Source organism: Urocitellus parryii, chromosome 2 (assembly GCF_045843805.1).
Source record: "Urocitellus parryii isolate mUroPar1 chromosome 2, mUroPar1.hap1, whole genome shotgun sequence".
In the NCBI taxonomy this organism is placed as follows: domain Eukaryota; kingdom Metazoa; phylum Chordata; class Mammalia; order Rodentia; family Sciuridae; genus Urocitellus; species Urocitellus parryii.
In genome coordinates, this window is record NC_135532.1 from 28,539,945 (window position 1) to 28,562,724 (window position 22,780).

The following is a 22,780-nucleotide window of genomic DNA, read 5'->3' on the forward strand; positions in this document are numbered from 1 at the left end:
GTCTACAGTGCATAAGGAAGAAAATGAACAAAATTGCAACCTCTTACTGCTCTTTTGGCATTAATCATGACTTACCATCCTGAGTGGGTGAGTGTCTAATTAACCACTCATCAATCTCAAAGTTTTAAAAGCGCTGTCATTCCCCTCGGGCTGGAGATCTTCTGCCTACTTTCTGCTATTTGCAAGGCAGGAAATCTGTGTCTTGATGGAACTCACAGGAAGGGAAAGAAACTCCATGCTGCTTCTTTTTGGCCAAGCCACCTCCATCTGTCTACCTCCTCCATCTGCTCCCTTTGATCCACCCTGGGTGTGATTACTCCTTTGGCCTCTGTTCTACCCATAGCTCCTGAGGCCCAAGAATTTCAGTTCACACACCTCTAGCCAAATGTTTTTCTTGCTTCATAATATTTTTGGAGACATAGTTGCCCTAAGAATTCTTCCAATTATAACAAACTCCTGTCACTCTAACAATTTTTACACAAGCTGGGCTCTTATTAGGAGCGCTTCAGGGTCTAGTATTGCTGCCCTCCCTTGTGTTGATGTAGTAATGTATTTTGGGGTACAGATGTATGGATTTTTCTGCAGCTGTGTCTTGATGGGTCATGTGTTCTACAAGAGAAGACTTCTTGATTTTTCTGGCTAACACAAGTATTATTACTCAGAACTTTATACATCTACATGATTTCATATTAATAGTACTGGCTCATTCCCATAACACATCTGAAAGACATTTTTTAAAAGTGTAGACTTTGATGGAAAAGTCCATAACTTATTCTAAGCATTTTGGATCATATTCAGCAGTGAGGAGATAAGGATTTACCACCCGCATGTTTGAGATTCAAAGCTTGACCCAGTAAACCATATACGTCATCCTGTGAACAGAATTGCACAGTCTTTGTTCCTGAAATTTTGATTTTAAAATATGTGATAGAATTTTTATTCTTGGTTTAAAATTCAGTCTTTCATTAACATTTTAGAGATTAAATTCTAAGTAAAGTACAACAAAGCTACTGGACGTAATGAGTGAGTCTGGAAAGATTGCAGGATTAAAGGACAATATATGAAAAATACATTCTATGAACAGACAACTAGAAATTGAAAGGATAAAAGGTAGTACTATTTACAACACAATCAAGAAATTCCTAGGTACTATGAAATATATATATATGTAATATCCGTATGCTGAAAACCAGAAATAACTGGTGGAAAAAGCAGAGACCTAAACAAATAGACATATACTGTTTTTAGAACAAAAGAGTAAATATTAAGGTACCAGTTCTTTCCAAACTAATTTACAGATTCATCACAATTCAAATCAAAACCCCAGTGAGATTTTTAAAATATATACTGACAAGCTATTTTTAACATTTATGTGGAAATGCAGAGGAACTAGAATAGCCAAAACATCCTGGCAAGGTAAACAAAAGTTAGAGGACTCACTATTGAATCCCAAGACTTATTTAAAGCTAAATAATCAAGGCAATGTCAAATTGATGAAAGGATAGACACATAAATAAGTAGAGCATATCTGAGCTGCTAGAAACACATACATACTCGGTCAAAGCAAAGAGCATTGTCTAGTTAACATGGAACTAAAACAATTGAGTATTTTGGATATTAATATGCAAAAAATGAATCTTGATCCACACTTTGCATATTAATCAACTCAGAATGGATCATGTATAAATACAAAAGTTATTAAATATATAAAAGAAAATGTAGGAAAAATAATCATGACCTTATGTTAAGCAAAGACTTTAAAAACATAAAATAATAGATAAATTAGACTTTAGCAAAATTGGAAATGTTCATTGTATTAAAGATACTGCTAAGATATTAAAAAGACAAGAAATTGACCAGCAGAAAATAGTTTTAAAACATATATGTATATACACACACTATATATAGTATATATAATAGTTTAAAATATATATACATATATATCTCCCCCAGGGATTGAACCCAGGGGTGCTCAACCACTAAACCACATCCCCAGCCCCTTTTATTTTTTATTTTGAGATAGAGTCTTGTTAAGTTGCTTATCTCCTTGCTAAGTTGCTGAGGCTGTCTTTGAACTTGGGATCACTTCCAGAGTAGATGGGATTACAGGCATGTGCCATCATGCCCAGAAAACATTTTAAAACATATCTGACAAAGGATTTGTATCCAGGACAAAAATCTATCAAAAGTCAACAATAGAAAACAAACAATACAATTAAAAACGGGAAAAAGTTTTTAAAATTATTTTACAAAGAAGATAGATGTCAAATAAGTACATGAAAAGATATTCAATATTATTAGTCATTATGAAAATGTAAAATACATATGTAATGTAAATTAAAATCAATGCAATAATATTAGAAATCTGTAAGAAAGTCTAAAAACAAAACAAAAACTGACAATAATGAAGTATAGCACAATTATAACTCTCATGTATTGTTAGTGGAAATACAGAAGAGTAGGGTAACTTTGGAAATATTTACTGGTTTCTTAAGTTAAAAACAGATTTGTCATATGGCCCCCACAGTTTCATTCCTAAGGTTTTATTCAAAAGAAACGAAAACTTATGTTCACTCAAAAACTTGAATATGAATGCTCAGAATGCCTTTATAATAATCCAAAACCAGCATATACCCAAATATACTTCAACTGGTGAATAGATAAACAAACTGTGGTATATCCATACACTCAGAAATGAAACAAAATGAACTACTAAAAAATAACAACATGAGTGAATCTTAAATGCATTACACCAAGGGAAAGAAGACAGGCTAAAAAGGCTACATACTGTTTTAATTTCCTTTGTATGATACTCTGGTAAAGGGAAAACTATAGGCAGAAAAAAATAAATCAGTAGTTGCTGAGACTGGAAGTAGGGGTAGAAGTTGACAATTAGAACCAGGGTACTGGGGGGTGATGGAGCTGTTCTGTGTCTACACAGTGGTGGTGGTTTTATATGACTGTAGGCATTTGTCAAAACTCAAAAAAAAATGTGCACTAAAAATAGTGAATTTCACTTTATATATACACCATACTTCAATTTAAGGAAAACACTCCATGTATGTATGATATAAAATACACTCTACTGCCATGTATAATTAAAAAGAACAAATAAAAAAATTTTAAGAAAAACATTAAAAAATTTAATGAGAAAAAGGTAATGTAATATAACTTTAAAAAATAAAACTTTTCTTTCTTTTTTTTTTCAGTGCCAACTAGCAATTAACATGCTCAGCGAACAATAAGAGGAAACACTCAGGATGAGGTACTGGCTGAACAGTACTGAGTGAAATGAATGCTTCTGAAGAGGAATATGCTCCTTCATGGCGGGTGCCTTTAACAAGAAGACAGAAAAAAACACTTTTCCAATTCATTACATTTAAAGAATCACAACCAAATCATCCATTCAACTCTCAAACTCTCACAAATGGCATTTTGTGCTTACTTGTTTTCTAGTTCAAATAGCCTGTTCCTGTTCAAATTTATGAAGAGTTCTTAGCTCTTCTACCTGTCCAGATTGTTATCTTGAATTTGAGCAAACTCACAGTATTGCTTTCTTGAACATTCAAGGATATTTTTAAATACAAATCTATTTTCACATAGGAACCATGAAGTGACTGACTTAGGATCACAAAAATATTTATGTCAGAAGATTTAGCAATCCTAAAAATAAGATGATTTTACATACTTCTAATGTGCATTGGTTTCTCCTAATGTTGACAAGCTTTGGTCATCATTATTTTCCCCTCACACTACCATCTTTTGTATGCTAATGCAGAATGTACTAGAAAGAACCCTGCACTGAAGGTCACTGATATTGGATTTAAGGTGCTTTCCAACTTGTAACAAGCTATACTACCTTAGTGAAATAACTTATTGCTCAATAACTAACACTCACCTCCAACTCTGACCTTTCTCCAGTGCCTTCATTAGGAAATTTCAGAATCTTACAAAGATCTCCTCTTATGCAGAATATAGATTATATTGAATGCTTTAGTAACCAAACAGTAATGTTACTTATTTGTTCATGTATTCATACCTCACTTATTTCACTAGGTTTCTCCAATTCCACTATAAAGTGTTTAAGAGGAGAGAATTATTCACACATACATCTATGTCTCCTATAGCATCTATCACACTGCAAAATCTTCAATATGCTGGTTTGCTGATGATATAATTATTTAGCTTTAGATTTTCTAATTTCAGAATAATCAATTGACTTTGCAAAAAAGAATATAGTCAAGTGTGACAAACTCATGGAGGTTTCTAGAGCCTTTCCTGACCTCTCATGCTAGGCCACCCCTATTGTTTCCTCCTACTATCTCATCTATGTCTTCCAACTTATGCTTATATCCTCATCCTATTTTACTTTTCGGGGGATGGTGGTACTAGGGATAGAACTTAGGTGCACTCTCCCAGTGAGCCACATCCCTAGCCCTATTTTGTATTTTATTTAGAGACAGGATCTCACTACTGTAGTGCCTCGCTAAATTGCTGAGGCTAGCTTTGAACTTGCAATCTTCCTGTCTTAGCCTCGAGAGCCACTGGGATTACAGGTGTGCACCACTACGCCTGGCCCTATTTTACTTTTAATAGCATTTAACACATTCTGAAATAACCTTTCCTCTTTCTCTCTTCTCTTCCTTTTTCCTAATCCAGTGTCTCCGGTTTCCTACCAGAATTTAAGTTCCATGAAAACATGAATTGATCATGCTCACTGTAATATACTCAGAAACTTGATCTTGTCCAAAACATAATAGGGATAATAAGTACATAATACATATTTACTGAATTGTTAAACTTGTTCCTCAATTTAGTATACCTACTGGAGGCTGACCAATAGAAAGAAAGAAAACCACTTCACATGATTTACCTGCAAAGAGGTTCTACAAGGTCCTTTTCAAGAAAATCATGATCATTCTTGACACCCACAATGTTGATGGGAAATTGTGAATCTGAGGGAGAAAAAGGGAGAGACAAAGAGGTTCATGTGCCTTGTTTTATCTGAATGGGTACCAACATATTTGGGTCACTAAGGTCTGTAAAAGCCACAGAATTTAATAGCAGTTAGGATCAATTATCACTGTTGGTGTTATTTAATATAGCAGATAATTTTTATCACAGTGAATGCTTTTGAGAGTACAATATAAATGTGAAATATGAGAATAATCAAGTGCTTGACCTTGGGTAGAATTAAATACTAAGTGCCTACATTTTTATAGCTTATCCTTATTATAGACATCCTGAGGCCGATTAGGGCTTGGAGGAGAGCTTTTATAATCTCACCAGCCTCCTAAAGTGTAGGTCACTGACTTTTGTCCTAATGATTCATGGAATGCTTAGTATGGCAGATTTTCTTTTTTTCTTCAAAAAGGACATTTCCCAAAATACCCAAAGTTCAATGGACTCAAATGTTTTCTTTTGTAGCAAAATCTTGAGTCACTTTGAAGTGCAAGTAAAATGCTCAAACGATTGATTCTATCAAAAGAGAAGGAAAAATTTCAATAACATGACTTTTCTCCAACAGACAATCCATGCCAGCTTTGGAGGTCAATGATAATCTTCAGAAACATGGAATTAATTTTAGTCAACTTATTGATGTAGGTAAAAATCAGGAGATGATTGGGCATAGAGATCATCATCAATTTTAACAATGTTGGTTCATTCTTTTTCATCTTATATTCTGTACTGCCTATACCTTGTCAGTCATGATAAATCTAATGGTATCTAAATCTCAGTGTGCACTGGAAACAGAAACAATTTCTCTTCTGTCAAAATAATAATAATAATAATAATAATGTGTTTAAATTCCAGATGGTCCCAGAATGAAGACTTGTCTCATTCTATCAGCAAGTGTGTTGTAGTAAGGAGTAGACACTGACCCCAGTGGTCCTGGCTTTGAGTTCTGATTACTTCTTAGCTATGAAACTGGGGGCAAGATACTTACCTTTCTTTGGGCCTCTGTTTCCTCATCTATAAAATGGTGATGATGATAATTATAATATCCACCTCTTGGCAGTGTTGTGAATATTAACATATAATATAAGTAATGTGCTCTGAAGAATACTTGACACATAGCCTTATAGAAGTACTTGGTCTTGTTACATTTAGTCTATATAAGTGTCTTAAACCAAATCAGAGAGGCACATGTAACTTAGGAGCTAAGCTATCTTTACCTCTTAGATATTTATGGAATCTTTAACATTTAAATCTCATTGTATTTTAAGTTTATAAGAGATTGAACATTATGGAAAATATGCTCAATAAGGATCAAGGATTTTAGTTCTGACAGCTTCCTCTTTGGAAATGCCATTTAAGCTCAACCTTAAGCTTCTCATTCCTCATTAGTAAACTGGTGAAAATGGGAGTGAGGGAGAATTGCACAAACCATTTAAACCTTAGAAGATTGTTCCTTGTCTAAAAGGTAACAATTCTATGAAAACTTTTACCAGAGATCCTAGATCACAAACACATGCAGAAATAAGCTCTCCTTTATCTTTTCAGAATTTAAGTGAGAGAAGTAAAATGCTCTGCTTTTTAATATAAAACTGAGCTTCCAGATGAAGGGATACAGTTGCCTCTAAGTAAAAATTAATTTTGTTGATTATTTTCATTCTACATAAATTTCATGCCATCAGGAGAGAAGTCAGCAATGTTTAGTGTGCTGGGTATCCTCTGGGTAGTCCAGCAGACCTACCCTCCATTTCTGTTTCTCAGTGCCCTGCTTTGTGCCCTATTGGGATATATGACATCCCAGGGGACCCGTGCCCTCTGGCTTCCTTTCATGTTTGATCAGTGGGAAGCCCTGACTGGAGTCTGAAAGAGGAGCTTAAGGTCAGGATAGTTATCCTCTGGTTCTTGACAGTGAAGGCTGCCCAGGGCCAGCTGTGTGCTCCCAAGAGTCTCTTCTAGTCTCCTCTCCCCTGGGCTCTGGCACCTCTCCTTTCCTGCATTGGGTTTGGTATGACAGCTCTGTTGCACTGCTCCTCATGGATTCCATATCCTGTCCACACCTTTGTAATGAACCCATTAGCAATAATCCTTTGCAGATGAGCTCGACTATGCCATCTGTTCATTGCTGGGTTCCTTACAAATACACTTCGAATAAGGACCATTCAACAAGAAGTTAAGAGCTGTGGTTATTTTTTTATATATGTAGAGGTGAACAGAAATAAAAGAAATTACAAACCAACTAATTCTGAGACTTCTAAGAAGTTTTAACAACTGATTTATTGCAGTTTTAAGAAAATGAGCATAGCAGAGAAAAAGCCAGGAAAAAGGTATGTAAAAGCTGCTGATGGCAAAACCCTGGAAGGAAAACAGATGTGGGGGTTTCTGGTAAAGAGATGAGCATTGTAGTGGGAAGCAGAAAGAAACCGGGCTTGGGAAGAGATTCTCATTTCTAAGTTGGTATCAGGACAAGCCTTGAGCATAGCACAAGCTGAGGGGACAAGAAAGCAAAGCAAAACAGTAAAAGACCTGGAAAATAAAACGATCCATATGGTTCATTTTGAATTTTATTCTCTTTGTAAAGAACAAAGAGAGGGGCTGAATGTACCTTCGTATAACTGTGCGTATTGTGGGAACCCAGCAGCCCGCAGCCAGTCACATGCTTCCTTTGCCTCAATTTCTGAAAAATATGAGAAAAAGAAAATTGTGAGTTCAACAGGCACACCCCAGCACTCTGTCTCCTTCATTGAGAAGATGCTAGTGAGCTTTGTGCAAGTTGTTACAAGGCAAAATTGTTCTCAGGTAATTCTGTATAAGTAGCCCCATCCCAAAATGGGTGTAAAATGAACAGGCAACATAAAGGACCTTGTTATGTAAAGTTATCTTCACTGTAGACCCATAAGTATGGAGGTAATAACAAAACCACAGAAGACAGAACATAAAGGTTGAGTTTCAGGCAGGGAAAAATATCTTATTATACACCAGGGAACCAGGGGAGTAGGTTGGAGGAAGGAAGACTTCTTTATAATCCTCTTTTTAATGGCTTTGTTTGAGTTTCCAAGATAAGGTTAAGGATATTTATTCAACATTCCTTTATTCTTTCACTCTTGGAATAATGAAAGACCACAACTGGGTAGTCTATGAAAATGTATTTTTCTCATGAAGGGAGGTATTACAAAAATCCAAGGTATTGTTATTCCTTTAATTTCACTGATGACCTTAATTCCCAATGCATTTTAACAAGATGTTCATTCATCAAGCACAACTGAATGATTTCCAGCTCAGAGTGCGTGCGGCATGGAAAAGAAAATGGAGACTTGAGTTTGATGGGGCTACTAGAATCTCTGGGGGCCAAGCCCAAAATGTTATATCCTTCAGGCAACCATTGAAGGGTCACCCAAAGGACCACCCAACCACCTGCCTGGGAAAGCTGTGGTGTGAGATGGGAGGAGTCCAGTGTGTGAATCAGGTCACCGTTCGACCTTATGAATCCTGATCATTTCTCAGCCATAACTCTGTTAAATAAACGACTCTGAGGGAAAAGAAATTCATCTGTCAAAAGTCCAGTTTCTCCAAACAAAATCAAACAGTTGATTGTAACAGGTCTCTACCAAGGAGCTTCTTCTGCTGTTGGGATGGGCCCACCACAGGTCAGTGCAATTCCATTTACTGTGATGTTTGGTTTCCCCAGAGCCAAAGCTGGAGAGTCCAGGGCCTTCTTAGGACCACTGTGCAGAATCCATCTGCACTAACATTGGCCATGGGCTTGAGACTGTACCTCTATGGTGAAAGCTCAGTATAGTATAATGTTTGATATGACAAAGACATTTGGTATATAAGTTAGGAAAATAGACCAAAGTCCAGTTCTTACTCCCTAAAACAAAGAGCAAAAGTTATATCTCTGACCCACTGATCTGGTTAGACCTAGATTGAAATTTGTCAGTAAATTCAGGGAAGCAGAGCCTTTGGTGATTCCTGCCCCAAAGAGTTTGTTTCTTTGGCATTCCTTAATCTGTTGTCACCCCAGGGGCTGACAATTTCTAAATTTGAGTTCTATCCCTGATGTGTGACCAGCACAGATCCAACATGTTCTCATTCCTGCCACATACATGTTTCAGAAATACCTGGAGTATCAAGTTGGAAATAAAAGCTTTGGAAAATATTTTTACTAAAGAGGAGGGTCTCTGTTTCACAAAGGCTGTTCAAACCAGAGCTTTGGCTACATAATGCTGCACTGGCTAACCTGTGCTTTCCCTTTGGAAGGTGCACAGGGCAATTCATGTATTGCCTGCAGGTTATGTTCAGTACTCATTTGAGAATCCTTATGTGAAGGCTTTTACTCTGATAATCACAGACTATTTCACAGTAAATAGAAAAGGCACCTTCTATTTGTTACACTTAGAAAATGTAGTGAGTCTCTACTGAGTCATAGATAAATTGATGCCCTATAAATTTTCAAGCTTGAGATTTGCTTTCTGCTTCAATATGATACAGTGGGTAATAATAAGAAAATATCTAATTTCTAGACATGCTTTAAATTTGATTATGTGACAGCAAACTTTAGAGAGAAGCACAGAATTTTGTATTTTCTATTTAAATTACATCAATACTTTGTCTTTTTCTATTTAATTATCACTTTTACTATGATCAAAATGTAGTGTTAAACAAGAGAATTTGAGAGAGCCAGGCCATGAAGAACAAATGAAGGGGACCCAGAAGATAGGGGTTATACAACACAGAAGCTCAAAGGAGATTAGGAAGTGAGAACAGGAATCAGTATGCACTCCACCAGGCTGGGGATGGGAGGGATGACAAGGTGGGGAGAAGTGGACAGCCAGGGGTCCTTCCAGAAAAACTTTTGGAGCTAAAAACTCTGGTTGGGCAGTGGGATGGGGCTGAGGCTAGATGGGGAGAGGCTGGGGTTTTTCAATTTAAAAATGAAATGATAATTTCATTTCATTTTTCCCCAAACAAAAGCAACATTGATAATGTATTGAAATCTTAAAATCTTATTCATATACAAATATGAATAACTAAATCTTCACCAGAACCCAGATAAATCAATTGCTCAATGGGCTTGTTTTTTGTTTGTTTTTTAAATGGGTAGGCATTTATCTTTTAGGTCTGAAAATCAAATGGCAACAGAGTAACTCTAAAACACTCCCCCACACTTGAGCTCCTTGAGCCACATTGCTCCCACACTAAATTACCTTCTATTTACGAAGTGTCCCTCAAACACATGCTATCTTTCCCATTCCCTTATAAGACCCAACTATATGCTACCTTCCAAAGACATCTTGTCTCAGTTGAAGGCAGAACAAATCTTATTTACTGGTCAGTGATGAAGCAAACAAGCAAAATTACCTGGCACAATTAACCACTCTCAAATTTGATTTTGCATATGAAATTGAGTTGGAGGCTCTTTCAATTTCTATTGATACCCTACAGTCCCTACTAACACCTATCAGCCAAACACTAATGTTTTCCCCAGGCCTGTTATAGTGGCCCATACAGTAAAATTTAAAAGGAATCATATTGCCAGTGTCATCATTTCACAAAGATTTCCCTAATGAGATTTAAATGACATTTGAGGAGAAAAGTATGAAAATCTCCTTTTTTAATGTGCTCTTGTTAGCCAGCATCATATTACATAAAAGCACTAAGAGCTATTAAAATCACATTTTAACAATTTAATTTGTTTTCCATTTAACCATTACCTGCCCTGTAGTAGCTCCGGGGTTACAAGGCAGAGCATCAACTCATTGAAACTTTCTATCTGAAAACCTGAGTTATGGAGTGGAACTAGAGAATGCCACTGGACAGAGGAGCCTGCAGATCTCTATGAATGTTACTGTGCTATAGTAGTTCTCCCTTATACATGGGAATATGGCCTAAGACTTCCAGTGAATGCCAGAAACCCTATATCAAACATGGCATATACTATGGTTTTTGATCTAATAACTGAGATGTCTACTAAGCAACTAACAGGTAGGTAGCTTATATATAGCATGGTCATACTTGGACAAGAGGCCAGTTCATATCCCAAGTGGGACAGAACGAGATGGTATAGGATAGTATGAGATTTAATCATGCTGCCAGGATAGTGTACAATTTTAAATAAATGAATTGTTTATTTATGGCACTTTCCATTTAACATTTTCTAACTGAGGTTGACTCTGAGTAACTGAAATTGTGGAAAGTGAAATTTTGGGTAAGGAGAGGGGACAATTGTACTTTGTTGGGGAAAATGCTATTCATTTGGCTGGTTATTATGACAGCATTTCAACAGAAGTTTTGTAATTAGTCATTCCATTTTGGTTTATAGTAGCTATCTGTTTTTGCCTGCTCAACATTCTTCCCTGCTTCTCCTGATAATAGAACCTCTCTATGTGAGGAACATCTTTTGTATGGTTTAAGAGGGGGTGGGAGCTCTTGCCCCCCACCACATACCTGATCCTATAACCACTACCCACCTGAGAATGTCCTTCTTCTCTCAGCAGCATCTCTCTGTCTTTAGTCTATGAAGATTAAGGAGCTTTGGGACCTTAGGTCAACAGTCATTTGGGAATGAAATCAACTGGTTGAAAGGGGGACACACAGTTTTTCACTTGGTGGCTTGATCTGCACAAAACCCAAGCAATCCTTTTTCATTTGGTTTACTCACAAATTCAGTAGGTGGTTTGGTGCTAGGCACAATTTCCTGCCACCTGTCTGCCATTCCACTTGAGGCAAAATCACTGTTTTGCCTCAGTTGCTTTTACCTAAACCTAGGGGCAAATTTGCTGTATTCAATTTAGATTCTTATCTGATTGACAGCCAGTTGTTTAGAATAAAATGTGAACCTGATTGCTCAGAAAATGACATTACCTTTATTCAAAGACAGACCTGGTAAGAGAGGCTAACTCACTGGAGCCTGAGGGAGGGGACATTCCTATGGGCATGAGAACAAAGCCACTATGGAAACATACCCGGGCCAATGATATGTTTTTACAAAGCATTATCATGTTTCTTAATTATACATGTTCAATTTTAAAAGCTTATAAAAGAAAATTCTGAAAGTCACAATAAAAGGAAAAAATCAACTCTTGTCCCATTACTAACACATAATTTGATGTATGTTGTCAAAGTGGTAATATGGTAATAATATCTTAGGTTGACTGCTTTTTTTTTACATAATTATACATCGTGAATATTTTCCCATACAATGACATTGTTTATAAAAAAAAGAAAATTTACTTTGTTTTGGGAATGATGCTTATTTTTTAAATATTTGATTTTTGAATAACGCCAAATTGTATTTTACTGCTGGGAGGATGTAACATGAAGGGAGCCAAGAAAAAATACTTCAGCAAGACCTTTTCAGTGCAGAAGGCTGGAAGTCCATGTGAGATTTACACCCTGTTTCTTTCAAGAATTCTTTGAAGAATTGTTAATTTAGTGATTTTGGATATGAACAGTTGAATGTACAGAGCTCAGGAGGACCTCAGTCAAGTAAGGAATTATATTGAGCACAGAAAATTTGCAGGCCAGGTTTGCAAGCTGTGTCTCAAGTTACAATCTCATTGTATTTTTAAACTGGTGCTTCTGGCATGCTTCAGAACAGTGTGTTCTCCTAGCTGAGCATTTTAAGTACATTTTGGTTTATATTATTCTCTGCATAGCAAATACATTCTTCCACAGATAACCCAAAGGTATTGGGTATTCTAAATGACCAAAAATTCAAATCAGGACCAAATTAAAATTTATTATCATAAGACATTTAGTTGGCTAGAAGGAATCTGCTTTACTGTGTAAGTTTATGCAAGCACATACAGGCATATGTTGTTTTTACAAATCTTGAATTTTCAAGGACAAACCGGCTCCAATTTAAGTAGGTCTTTTTCTTAAATGTTCATTAAAAGTACTCAAGAGAAGTGGGGGTTGGGGAGGGGAGACAGCATGATCTTCATGTGATTTAGAAAAGTAGGCTTAGGAAGAGTGTTTTGTTTTTTCATTTGAGCAGGTTAACGTGGTGGGCACCCTATTCCTGAAAGATGACAGGTATGAGCATTGCAGGGTGACTCAGCCACCACAAGATGTCTGCAGTGAATGCAATTACCACTATTAAAGTATATCAAAGGTATTATTAAAATTTCAACAGGTTCATGGTTGTTGGTTTATGATAATTCATATGGATGAGTTAGCTTCATTATTAATGTTCTGCTTAAGGCAATGAATCCTTTGTCTTCAGAGGGAATTTCTCAGGAGAAGTCCCTGTTTATTGGAGATATATTTCTTTGGCCATACCTAGGCCAGTTTTGTGAAGTCAACGCCAGGGTATCCATCCTATCTATGTAAGGCTATGAATGGTGCAGTCATTACTATTACACAGAACCTTACACTATGATCCTTCTTCCCAGTTTCATAACCTTAATTACAGGTATAGGGTGGAGCATTGGCCTTTTCACAGTAACAGACTTTGATTTAGATTCCATGGCCTGATGTCAGAATATGTTTTTTTTTTTTTTTTAAAGAGAGGGAGAGAGGAGAGAGAGAGAGAGAGAGAGAGAGAGAGAGAGAGAGAGAGAGAGAGAGAGAGAATTTTTTAATATTTATTTTTAGTTTTCGGCGGACACAACATCTTTTGTTGGTATGTGGTGCTGAGGATCGAACCCAGGCCGCACGCATGCCAGACGAGCGCATTACCCCTCGAGCCACATCCCAAGCCCCAGAATGTTCTTTTTTTTAAAATTTTTTTTTGCATTTTTGGAATTAGATATCTTTTGTTTTGATGTGTAAAAGGCCTGAGTAAGTTTTAAATGTATGCTAAGTATAATTTTTTTCCTAACATGCATAGCATATCTTTTCCATTCTTTCTAAGTTCCTAAAAGGAGCTAAAATGCAGGTTATTTAGAATAAATTTAATATTATCAACTATTGAATATTCAGAACATTGAGACAACTTCTAAACATCCATCTTATTTCTCCATAATTTAAAGCATTGTTTTTCTTGATGCATAACAGAATATCTTATTGTCAGCAAGCATATAACCATAGGAAGAAGAAATCTGGAAGAGACATATATGCATATTTCACGATAACACATAATTGTATTCAGTCAAGACAGAGATGCATGGTGGGGAATGTATATTTTTCTCTCCAAAGCAAGAGTCACAGACACACTAAGACGTAATATACTTTCAACAATTCTTAACATTAGTCTTACTTCTCAGGCCTTCAGATATCTTCTATGAGTTGGACTCAGCAAATCTAATCACTTAAAATAATTTCTATTGGAGTGAAAGAGGTGGAGCAAGCTAACTCTGAGAAGTAGGCTTTTTCCTAGTCACTCACTGATTGTTTTTAATCATTATTTTTCAGACTGGTAGGGAAAATTATGTGTGTGTGTGGGTATATGAAATATATTGTATAATGTAGGGTGTGGGTCATATATATGTAAATATAGAAATAGAGTATCTTATATACATTGAATATATTATAAATTAATTATTACATTTATAATTTTAAAATGTGTTTTTTTCTTAAACATATTTTTTTTCTTATGTGTTTCCAATAATCCCCTACTCTTTGTAGTACCCATATGACTCACAGCTCTCCTCTGACTGGGAGGCAAATAATTCTCACCCCACTGATATCAGGCTTGGCCACAGGACCCAATTTTCCCAATGAAATGTGAACATAAGTAACTTCTGCTAATTTCAAGGGCCAACTCCGACTTGAGCCAGCCTCTTGTCCCTTTATCATGAAGCTAGCATGTCTTAGGTTGAGGCTATCCCTTGAGCTTGATGACACAGGGAAAGAGCCACAGCAGATGAGCTTCTGAAATAGAATGTGAACACGAAATAGACTTCCATCATTTTATGCTGCCACAATGTGGGAATGGGGTCTGCAGAGGGGCATGAGCTCGGGCAAGCCAATTTAACACAGCTGCCAGCTATTCATTCCATAGGTGAAGCATATAGAAGACACTATGTGCTTTTATTTAAACTTGAAACTACTGGAACATGTCTGTCAGTGTGGCATGGATGAAAATAATCTCATTATTTAATTTCTGCCTGGAATTATGCTTCCTTGCCTACATACATGGCTTAAACAAATTCAGAAAATATTGTAAACAACCCTTTCACACTCATCTCTTACATGCACCCACATTTGTACCACAGAAACTGAAAAGTCCAGTTGCAATTGAATAGGAAACTCCTCAGGAATATAAACGTTAATTTCCACACCCATATTCCTAATAGTATTTAAAAAGAAAAAATAATTACAATCCCTCCACTCCAATCAATATCAAAGAAAAAGAAAAAAGAAAATATACACTCTTGCAGCCAAATAGTTTCTGACCAGATTGTTTTGACTCAAGTTTTCCATGAGGCAGAGTAGTTCTTTATTCTCCCCTTTCATTTGGGACAGATTGTTCCCATCAGGCGCTTGTGGTATTTCTCAGTGAGGCTGCATGCATATACAAGCACAGGAGCATCCCAAGCTTTTGGAAGTTGTGGAGCCTCTGCCTACCACTAACTCCCAAGAGGTTCTCAACTGAAATGCAAGGCTGGGGACCAGAGAAGTGATTCAGATAATTAGAAAGCACCAGAATTTGTAAGGGTTGGCCAAAGTGCCTCCATGTTGGCCTAACAAGACAATAATCTCTAGTAACTCTTCTTGAGAGCATTAGAGTCTGCAAATGCTCTCAGTCTAATTCATCTTCTCTGGCTTCTTTTGGAAAGGTGAAGAATAAGTGTGGCTGGCTTGAGATTGGCTCTCAGGAGCAGAAACTCTAACTTTAACTTCTCAAGTTCCAGCATCAGCAGGGGCCTTGTGTACTCACCTTTTATCATGTTGATTTCTTTCCTAGGGAAAAGCAATTGCCTTGAACAAACTCTACCACTATTAGGAAGTCAGGTTTCTTTGACTTCTGGGAGGTATTCTTCCATTCTACATTGCTTTAAGACTTTTATTTTTAAAATGTTAAAAAATAATTATGAATGGTTTTAGGGACTGAAACCCCTCTGTGCCTCCTTCCAAACATACCTGAATGTCTGCAATTGAAGAAGGTTATCTGATCTTTGATTTGCTTAGCTCAATTCTTATAGCTCTGGATATTCTAAATACACCAGAAACTTCCATGATATCAGGGAAAACCTTGCCATGTAGGCAAAAAGAAGGAACACAGAGTCTGTTAGGATAAAGTGACTCAAAGAATCCTGCAAGCGCCTTCAATTCTTTCTCTTCTCCTAGGGTTGGCATGGCAAGATAGGACTTGACTAGAGCTCCTGAAGAGGATTTGCATTGGATTTCTTTGTGATCATCATACCTAATCAACCAAAACTATTTTTTTTTTGCTTAATTAAATACAGGGAAATATTTGTACAACATAGGAACACTTTTATTATCTGACTATATATAAAAACCTTATATGTTTATGTGTTTTATTTCTTGGTACTGGTTCAGATTGCAAATGAAAAATTTACTGGAAATTTTTCAACATGTCTTTGCCAGATTTCTGGAATGCTTTCTAGGTGTCTGCTGAATGAAGATGGCTGAATGATTTTCTAAACACATACCACCCTCCCAGAAAAAAAGGGTCAAATACAAGAAATTAAGTTGTTATTAGTTTTCAACTACTGATTTATTTTTCTCCCTATTTTTTAAGGCCAAAGAGATTGCTAAGCTTAGAGGCGTGATCGCTTGAGTAATAGAATGTTTATTTTGCAATCTGTTAGTAGATACTAACATTATATATTCCTCACAGAAAGAAATAAAAAAAATGAGTTCAAGTAGTTCAAAGAGCTCAAGCTGTTTGGAGGTGGAGGAATTCAAGCTCTCCACTGAAGAGGCAGGAAACTGTTGAGCCCTTTTTTCCAACAGACATGATGATTCGTTCATGACTTGTGTCTTTTTGGGATCTAATCATATGGCATACTGATATTAATGTCAACTGAGGTATCCCATGCAACAAATGTACAGCATTAATTCCAGAATATGTAAATAACTCAAAAAACTCAACACCTCCCCCAAAAAATTGCCCAATCAATAAATGGGCTAAGGAACTGAACAAGCACTTCACAGAAGAAGAAATATAACCAACAATTATATGAAAAAATGGTCAACATCTCTAGCAATTAGAAAAATTTAAATCTAAAATTTCATCTCACTCCAGTCAGAATGACAATTATCAAGAATGCAAGCAATAATAAATGTTGGCAAAGATGTGAGGAAAAATGTACCCTCATACGTCGCTGGTGGGACTGCAAAATTTTGCAACCATTATGAAAAGTGGCATGGCAATTCCTTAGAAAACTTGGAATGGAACCACCATTTGACCAGCTATCCTACTCCTCAGTTTATACCCGAAGGACTTAAAATCAGCATACTACAATGACACAGCCACATCAATGTTTATAGCAGCTCAATTCACAATAGCCAAACTATGAAACCAACCTAGATGCCCTTCAACAGATGAATGGATAAAGAAAGTCCGGTATATATAAAAAATGGAATATTACTCAGCCTTAAAGAAGAATGAAATTATGGAATTTGCTGGTAAATGGATGGAGCTGGAGAATATCAGCTACATGGAAATAAGCCAATCCTGAAAAACCAAAGGTTGAATGTTTTCTCTGATATGCAGATGCTAATTTACGATGGGCAGGGGGGTAGGAAAAAATAGAGGTACTTTGGATTAGGCAGAGGAAAGTAAAGGGAGGGGAGTATAGGGATAGGAAGGAGAGTAGAATGAATTGGACATTATTACCCTATGTACATATATGATTATATTACTGATGTGATTCTACATCATGTACAACCAGAAGAATGAGAAGTTATACTCCATTTATGTATGATGTGTCAAAATACATTCTACTGTCATGTATAACTAATTGGAACAAATAAAAATTACCTAAGCTATAAAATGTTTTAAATGTTTATAATACATTAGAAGTTCAATTTGTATGGTATATAACTCTGAATTCTTAGGAATTCTTTAGGCCTTAAAAATCATTATTCCCAAATCTTAATTGGGCCACTTCAAAACGAGTTTTTTTTTTTCTTTTCTTTTTGGTATCAGGGACTGAACCCAGGAACATGTGAAAACTGAGCCATATCCCCAGCCTTTTTTTATTTTTTAGAGACAGGGTCTCACTAAGTTGCTTAGAGCCATGCTATATTGCTGAGGCTGGCTTTGAACTTGCAATCTTCCTGCCTCAGTCATTGGGATTACAAGTATGTGCCACTCTGCCCAGCTTGGTCCTCTTCAAATTTTAAGTTGAGAACAAAGTAGAAAATAGCAGGTGTATATTTCATGTAAATATGCAACTAATTCTAATTGGAGGTATAGTATGAATATAATTTAATTCTCTTGTTTTGGGAGACATAACAAATTTCCTAACGTAGTTTTGGCTGGTCTTGGCTAATATGCTTATGCAAACTCTCTGAATTCAGGTATAAAAGAAGTATAACAGGATAATTTTCCCTAAGAACAGACTTGAGAAGAAAGTGACTTCACATTCCTCCTTCAATGAAATCTAATAGAGGAGCAGCAAAATCTATACTTGAGATTCACTTATGCAGACATATTGTAGCCAAGGCTTAAGTGTACTCATAAAACGAGAGAACAAAAATTGAACCAGCAATTTGAAAGTATCCATTTTTTTCCCTTCTTTTCTTTCTTTTGCAGTGCTGAGGACTAAATCCAGGGTCTCCACATGTGAGGAAAGTGCTATATCACTAAACCACATCCTGAACCCACCAAAGATTCTTCCTTTACTGAAGTACCAGCAATTGGGCACTACTGCAACATTTTGGTGATGCTAATTACAGGATGACACTAAATCCTAGGTAGTGTGTAGGCTTCAAATCTGTTACATCCAACTCCAGACCACCCAGCAAGGGATAGCACTAGGTTTCAGCTGCATTCAAATAAGGCAATGTGACAAACAAGAAGGCTATCAAGTAAAGACAATACACTCATTTTCTAAAACCAAATATATAGTTGGCTCTTTGTAAGGGCCAACATACTAGACTTGCAGGTGACAGTTCCACACACCTGCAGATTCAACCAATGTCAGATAAAAAAATACTCATAAAACTAAATTTGTCTATATTGAACACGTGTAGATAATTTTTCTTGTCATTATCCCCCAAATAACACAGTACAACAACTATTTACATAACATTTGCATTGCATTAGGTGTTACATGTCATTAAATGATGATTTAAAGGGTATAGGAGAATGTTTTTAGATTATGTGCAAATATTGACCCATTTTCTATAAGGGACTTGAACATTCATAGATCTAAGTGTTTGCGGGAGTGTATCTTGGAATAAGTCCCTTTATGATACCAAGGGAGGATTGTGATTTAGGTTTTCTGATTTTGAGTAAAAAGATAAACTAAAGAAAAAAGAAAAAAAGGAAAGGGGATAATCCCCATGAAGATGAACTTTTAGTTGGCATACATATAGTCTCTCATACTCTTATTATGAAGATGTGTGTACATGTATACTATCTACTTTATAATAATCTTTAAATAGATTTGTAATCTGCTTTTTCACTTGACAATACCAACAGATGTCCTTTCAGACATTTTAGATGACTGAGTAAATTCCTACTTCCATTACTTTTAAAAACATCTTTTTTTTTTTTTTTAATCAATCAAGGGTTCTATAGTCATGGGCTAAAAATAATCCAGTTCTCCGGAGGCTTTCATTCTAAACAAAGAATTTCTTCAGAATGTGCATCCTGGTGAATGTATTTCAGGGACTACTTCTGAGTTGACATTTCTCATGTTATTTTACATTCTGGATTAAAACGCATCTCATATGGTTTTGATTTATATTCTCAGCAAACTTCAAAAAGGAAATTCCAAGTAGAAGTTTATTCATACACCAGAACTATGTTTAAATGATGCTACAGGGATGTCTTAAACTAACATAAGTCAGGAAGTTCAAAGTCAAGGTTAGATCTTGGACCATGTTCCCACTTCTTCCTTTTTGGACCTCTTAGGTATTCAAAGAGTGGAGATTTTATGTAATAGCTGTTTTACTTGTCTTTGACCTCCTGCATATGTATTTAGTCAATTTCAAAGATGCAGTACACTGGTACTTCCTGATTGCTGAAGTTCCAAGGTTGTACTTGGAAAACAAAACAAACACACTGACCAGATAAAGAAAAACTCTACACATTGTTTTAATGACTGGATGAATATTTGTAGTCTATATGACTCCTCAAATCATTTAAATAATCAAAAGCACAATGTAACCCAAATTTATAAATACCAGTAAATTTGTCAAAAGCACAACTTAAGATAATTTCATTTTTTATGCAAAGTTAATATTATTGTTACAAAGAGGATTTTTAAAAATTTTATTTATTTTTTAATATTTTGGTACTGGGGATTTAACCTAGGGGCACTTGACGACTGAGCTATATCCCAGCTATATCCCCTTTAAAAAAACTTTTTTTGAGACATGATCTTGCTAAACTGCTTAGGACCTTGCTAAGTTGCTGAGGCTGGCCCAAAGGGGTGTTTTAAATGGAGAAGTATTCTAATTTCATTTTGCTCTTAACTAGTGGCATATCTAGTACTTAAATAAAACCCTAGTCATTTCTCTTATTGAATACAAATACTTGGTTTTACATATTAACTTTTTAAAGAGAAGCTGTCAGTTTATCTAGAAAATGTTTCTGTATTTGAGGGCATAATAAGTACACTATTTGGATACAAGAAAAGCAACACAGAATGAAGTGATTACAAGCAAGGGCCAAGTCCAAATTCTGGCTCTACCTCTCATTTATCTTTTCGAGGTTAGGTAGGTTACCTTCAACAGGCCTGTTTCCTCCTCTATTAAGTGGGACTGAACAATAGTACCTATCTCAGAGAGTTGTCATGAGAATTAAATGATCACCTCACTGTAATGCAATTAGACACACACCTGGAGCTCCTATGCTACTCCTACTATGGTAAAGGTGCTTATTCTTATTTTTCTGTAATAGAAAATAGTGGTTCTCCTGATCTCTGATACTTCCCACTCAGTTCTTCTTCATTTGACCTTTATATGTAGAGGAATTTGTCTAATTATTTATTCAAGAGACATCTGTTTGGTGCCCCTGATGTGAAACCCTGCTGTTACACACTGTGGGAGAATGCAAGGCCATGGGCAGCCAGGTCCTGCCCTGTAGGTCTCTTAGTTGAACAAGAAAACCAAAGGTCTAGGTTTTACTAGCTCCCCAGAGAAGGACAATGCCCCCTATAGTTGGTATCAAGAGGGGGCATTTTTAATAAGGTGAGCAGCAACAACCTGGCAGATGATGAAAGATTTGAGCTAATTGGTTAGCCAAATGTCTCGCTGTAGACAACTCTTTTCTGCCCACTGTTTCGGACCTGGACTCTTGAGAACCTTGTGCCTTCCTGGCATTAGATTCTTTAGTTCTTGCATCTGCCTGCAGGACAACCTTGGGGCTATGAGTACCCATCAATCTGCATCCAGATTCTTCTTAGGACAAATATGTAACAGGCAATTCATTTTCTACAGAACATTTTGTTATACTCTTTCTGTTAAATGATGCTCTACAATGAAGCAAGCCATGCTTCACACCATGCAATGCTATTTAACACAATGCAGTGAGAGTCATAAATGAAATGTGACACTTTGAAGGTGGCAATAAGGGCCTTATCCTAAAAGGCTGTTACTTTTGGGATATGAACACTAGGCTGAGGAAGATTGTTTTGTGATTATCGTATACGATATGCTCACCAGTTAATAAGTAAAATATTAGCCATCCTGTGCCTGATATGTGGAGATGCCAAGGTCAAAGATGTGTTAAAACATAACTAAACATAGCAGAACCTTGGGAAAAAAATTTGTATCAGACATGTGGATTTCATTAAGGAAAATGTTTTCAAAAGGTTATTTTTCCACATTATGAGAAAAAAAACAAAACAAACCTGAACAAATAAGTTAACTGTGAGTGAAGGATACGGGCTTCCTGTGGATTAGTGACTGGGAGAAGTTGGGGGTTTAATGTGGAGCCCAAGGTCACTGACCTCAAGAGATCATGAATCTTCCAGGTAAGCTTCCTGCCAAGGTCACTCTCGTTATTAAAAACATCCTAGGTGTGTATTCAGGGATCTGCTTTGTGGGAAAGGAATTGGAAAATTCATTTAAATATTTCAAATCACTTACATTTAAAAGCAAAGACTGCTCTTATGCTTAAAATGATTATAATTAATGTCTATGACTGCTCAAATTATACCTAATGCTAAACAGAAAATTTAGTCCACTTTGAACCTTTTGTTTTCACAAAATAAAGAAAAATAAAATATTGATACATAATTTTTTAAAAACAGATGAAATCTGTATTGCTCAAGCTAGTGCATGATGTAAGTGTTCTTAATTTGAGATTTTTGTGTGGAATTCATGGCCCAGGGAGCCCTTTGTGCACAAACATTGCTGAATGCGAGCTTTTTTTCTACTTGAGGTTATTTAGCTTTCATCAAGTGATATGCTTAACCTACCTCCAACATATTAAACATTTAGCCCAAGAAAGAAAACTTCATAAACCTTGGAGGCTTAAAAGAGTGCCAGTTTTGTCCTACTCTGTTCCCTGTGGGTTATCAGATTTTGATTTTAGAACAGAGAGATAAATAATATCTCTATCTTATATAATCACACACACACATAGACACACACTCATGGCACAGGTATTCTGTAACTATGTCCTAGGTAAAACTGCAAGTATTTTTGAATAAATATGCAGATTTTGCATCTTCTTAAATTATTATGTTGCAGGTACACATTATCAGATTGAAAGCCAGACTGCATCTTTACAACT

At 36.2% G+C, this 22,780-nt stretch overlaps 1 protein-coding gene across 3 annotated transcripts in view; it reads right to left on the reverse strand.

Moving 5' to 3' along the window:
* Stard13 (StAR related lipid transfer domain containing 13) overlaps positions 1-22,780 on the reverse strand; it is a 342,624-nt gene that overhangs the window by 49,572 nt on the left and 270,272 nt on the right. For all 3 annotated transcript variants that reach the window (XM_077795155.1, XM_077795154.1, XM_077795153.1), the window contains 2 exons: positions 7,559-7,630; positions 4,874-4,955 (listed from right to left, as the gene is read on the reverse strand). In XM_077795155.1, the coding sequence (XP_077651281.1) occupies positions 4,874-4,955; positions 7,559-7,630 (154 nt within the window). The remainder of the gene's footprint in view (positions 1-4,873; positions 4,956-7,558; positions 7,631-22,780) is intronic.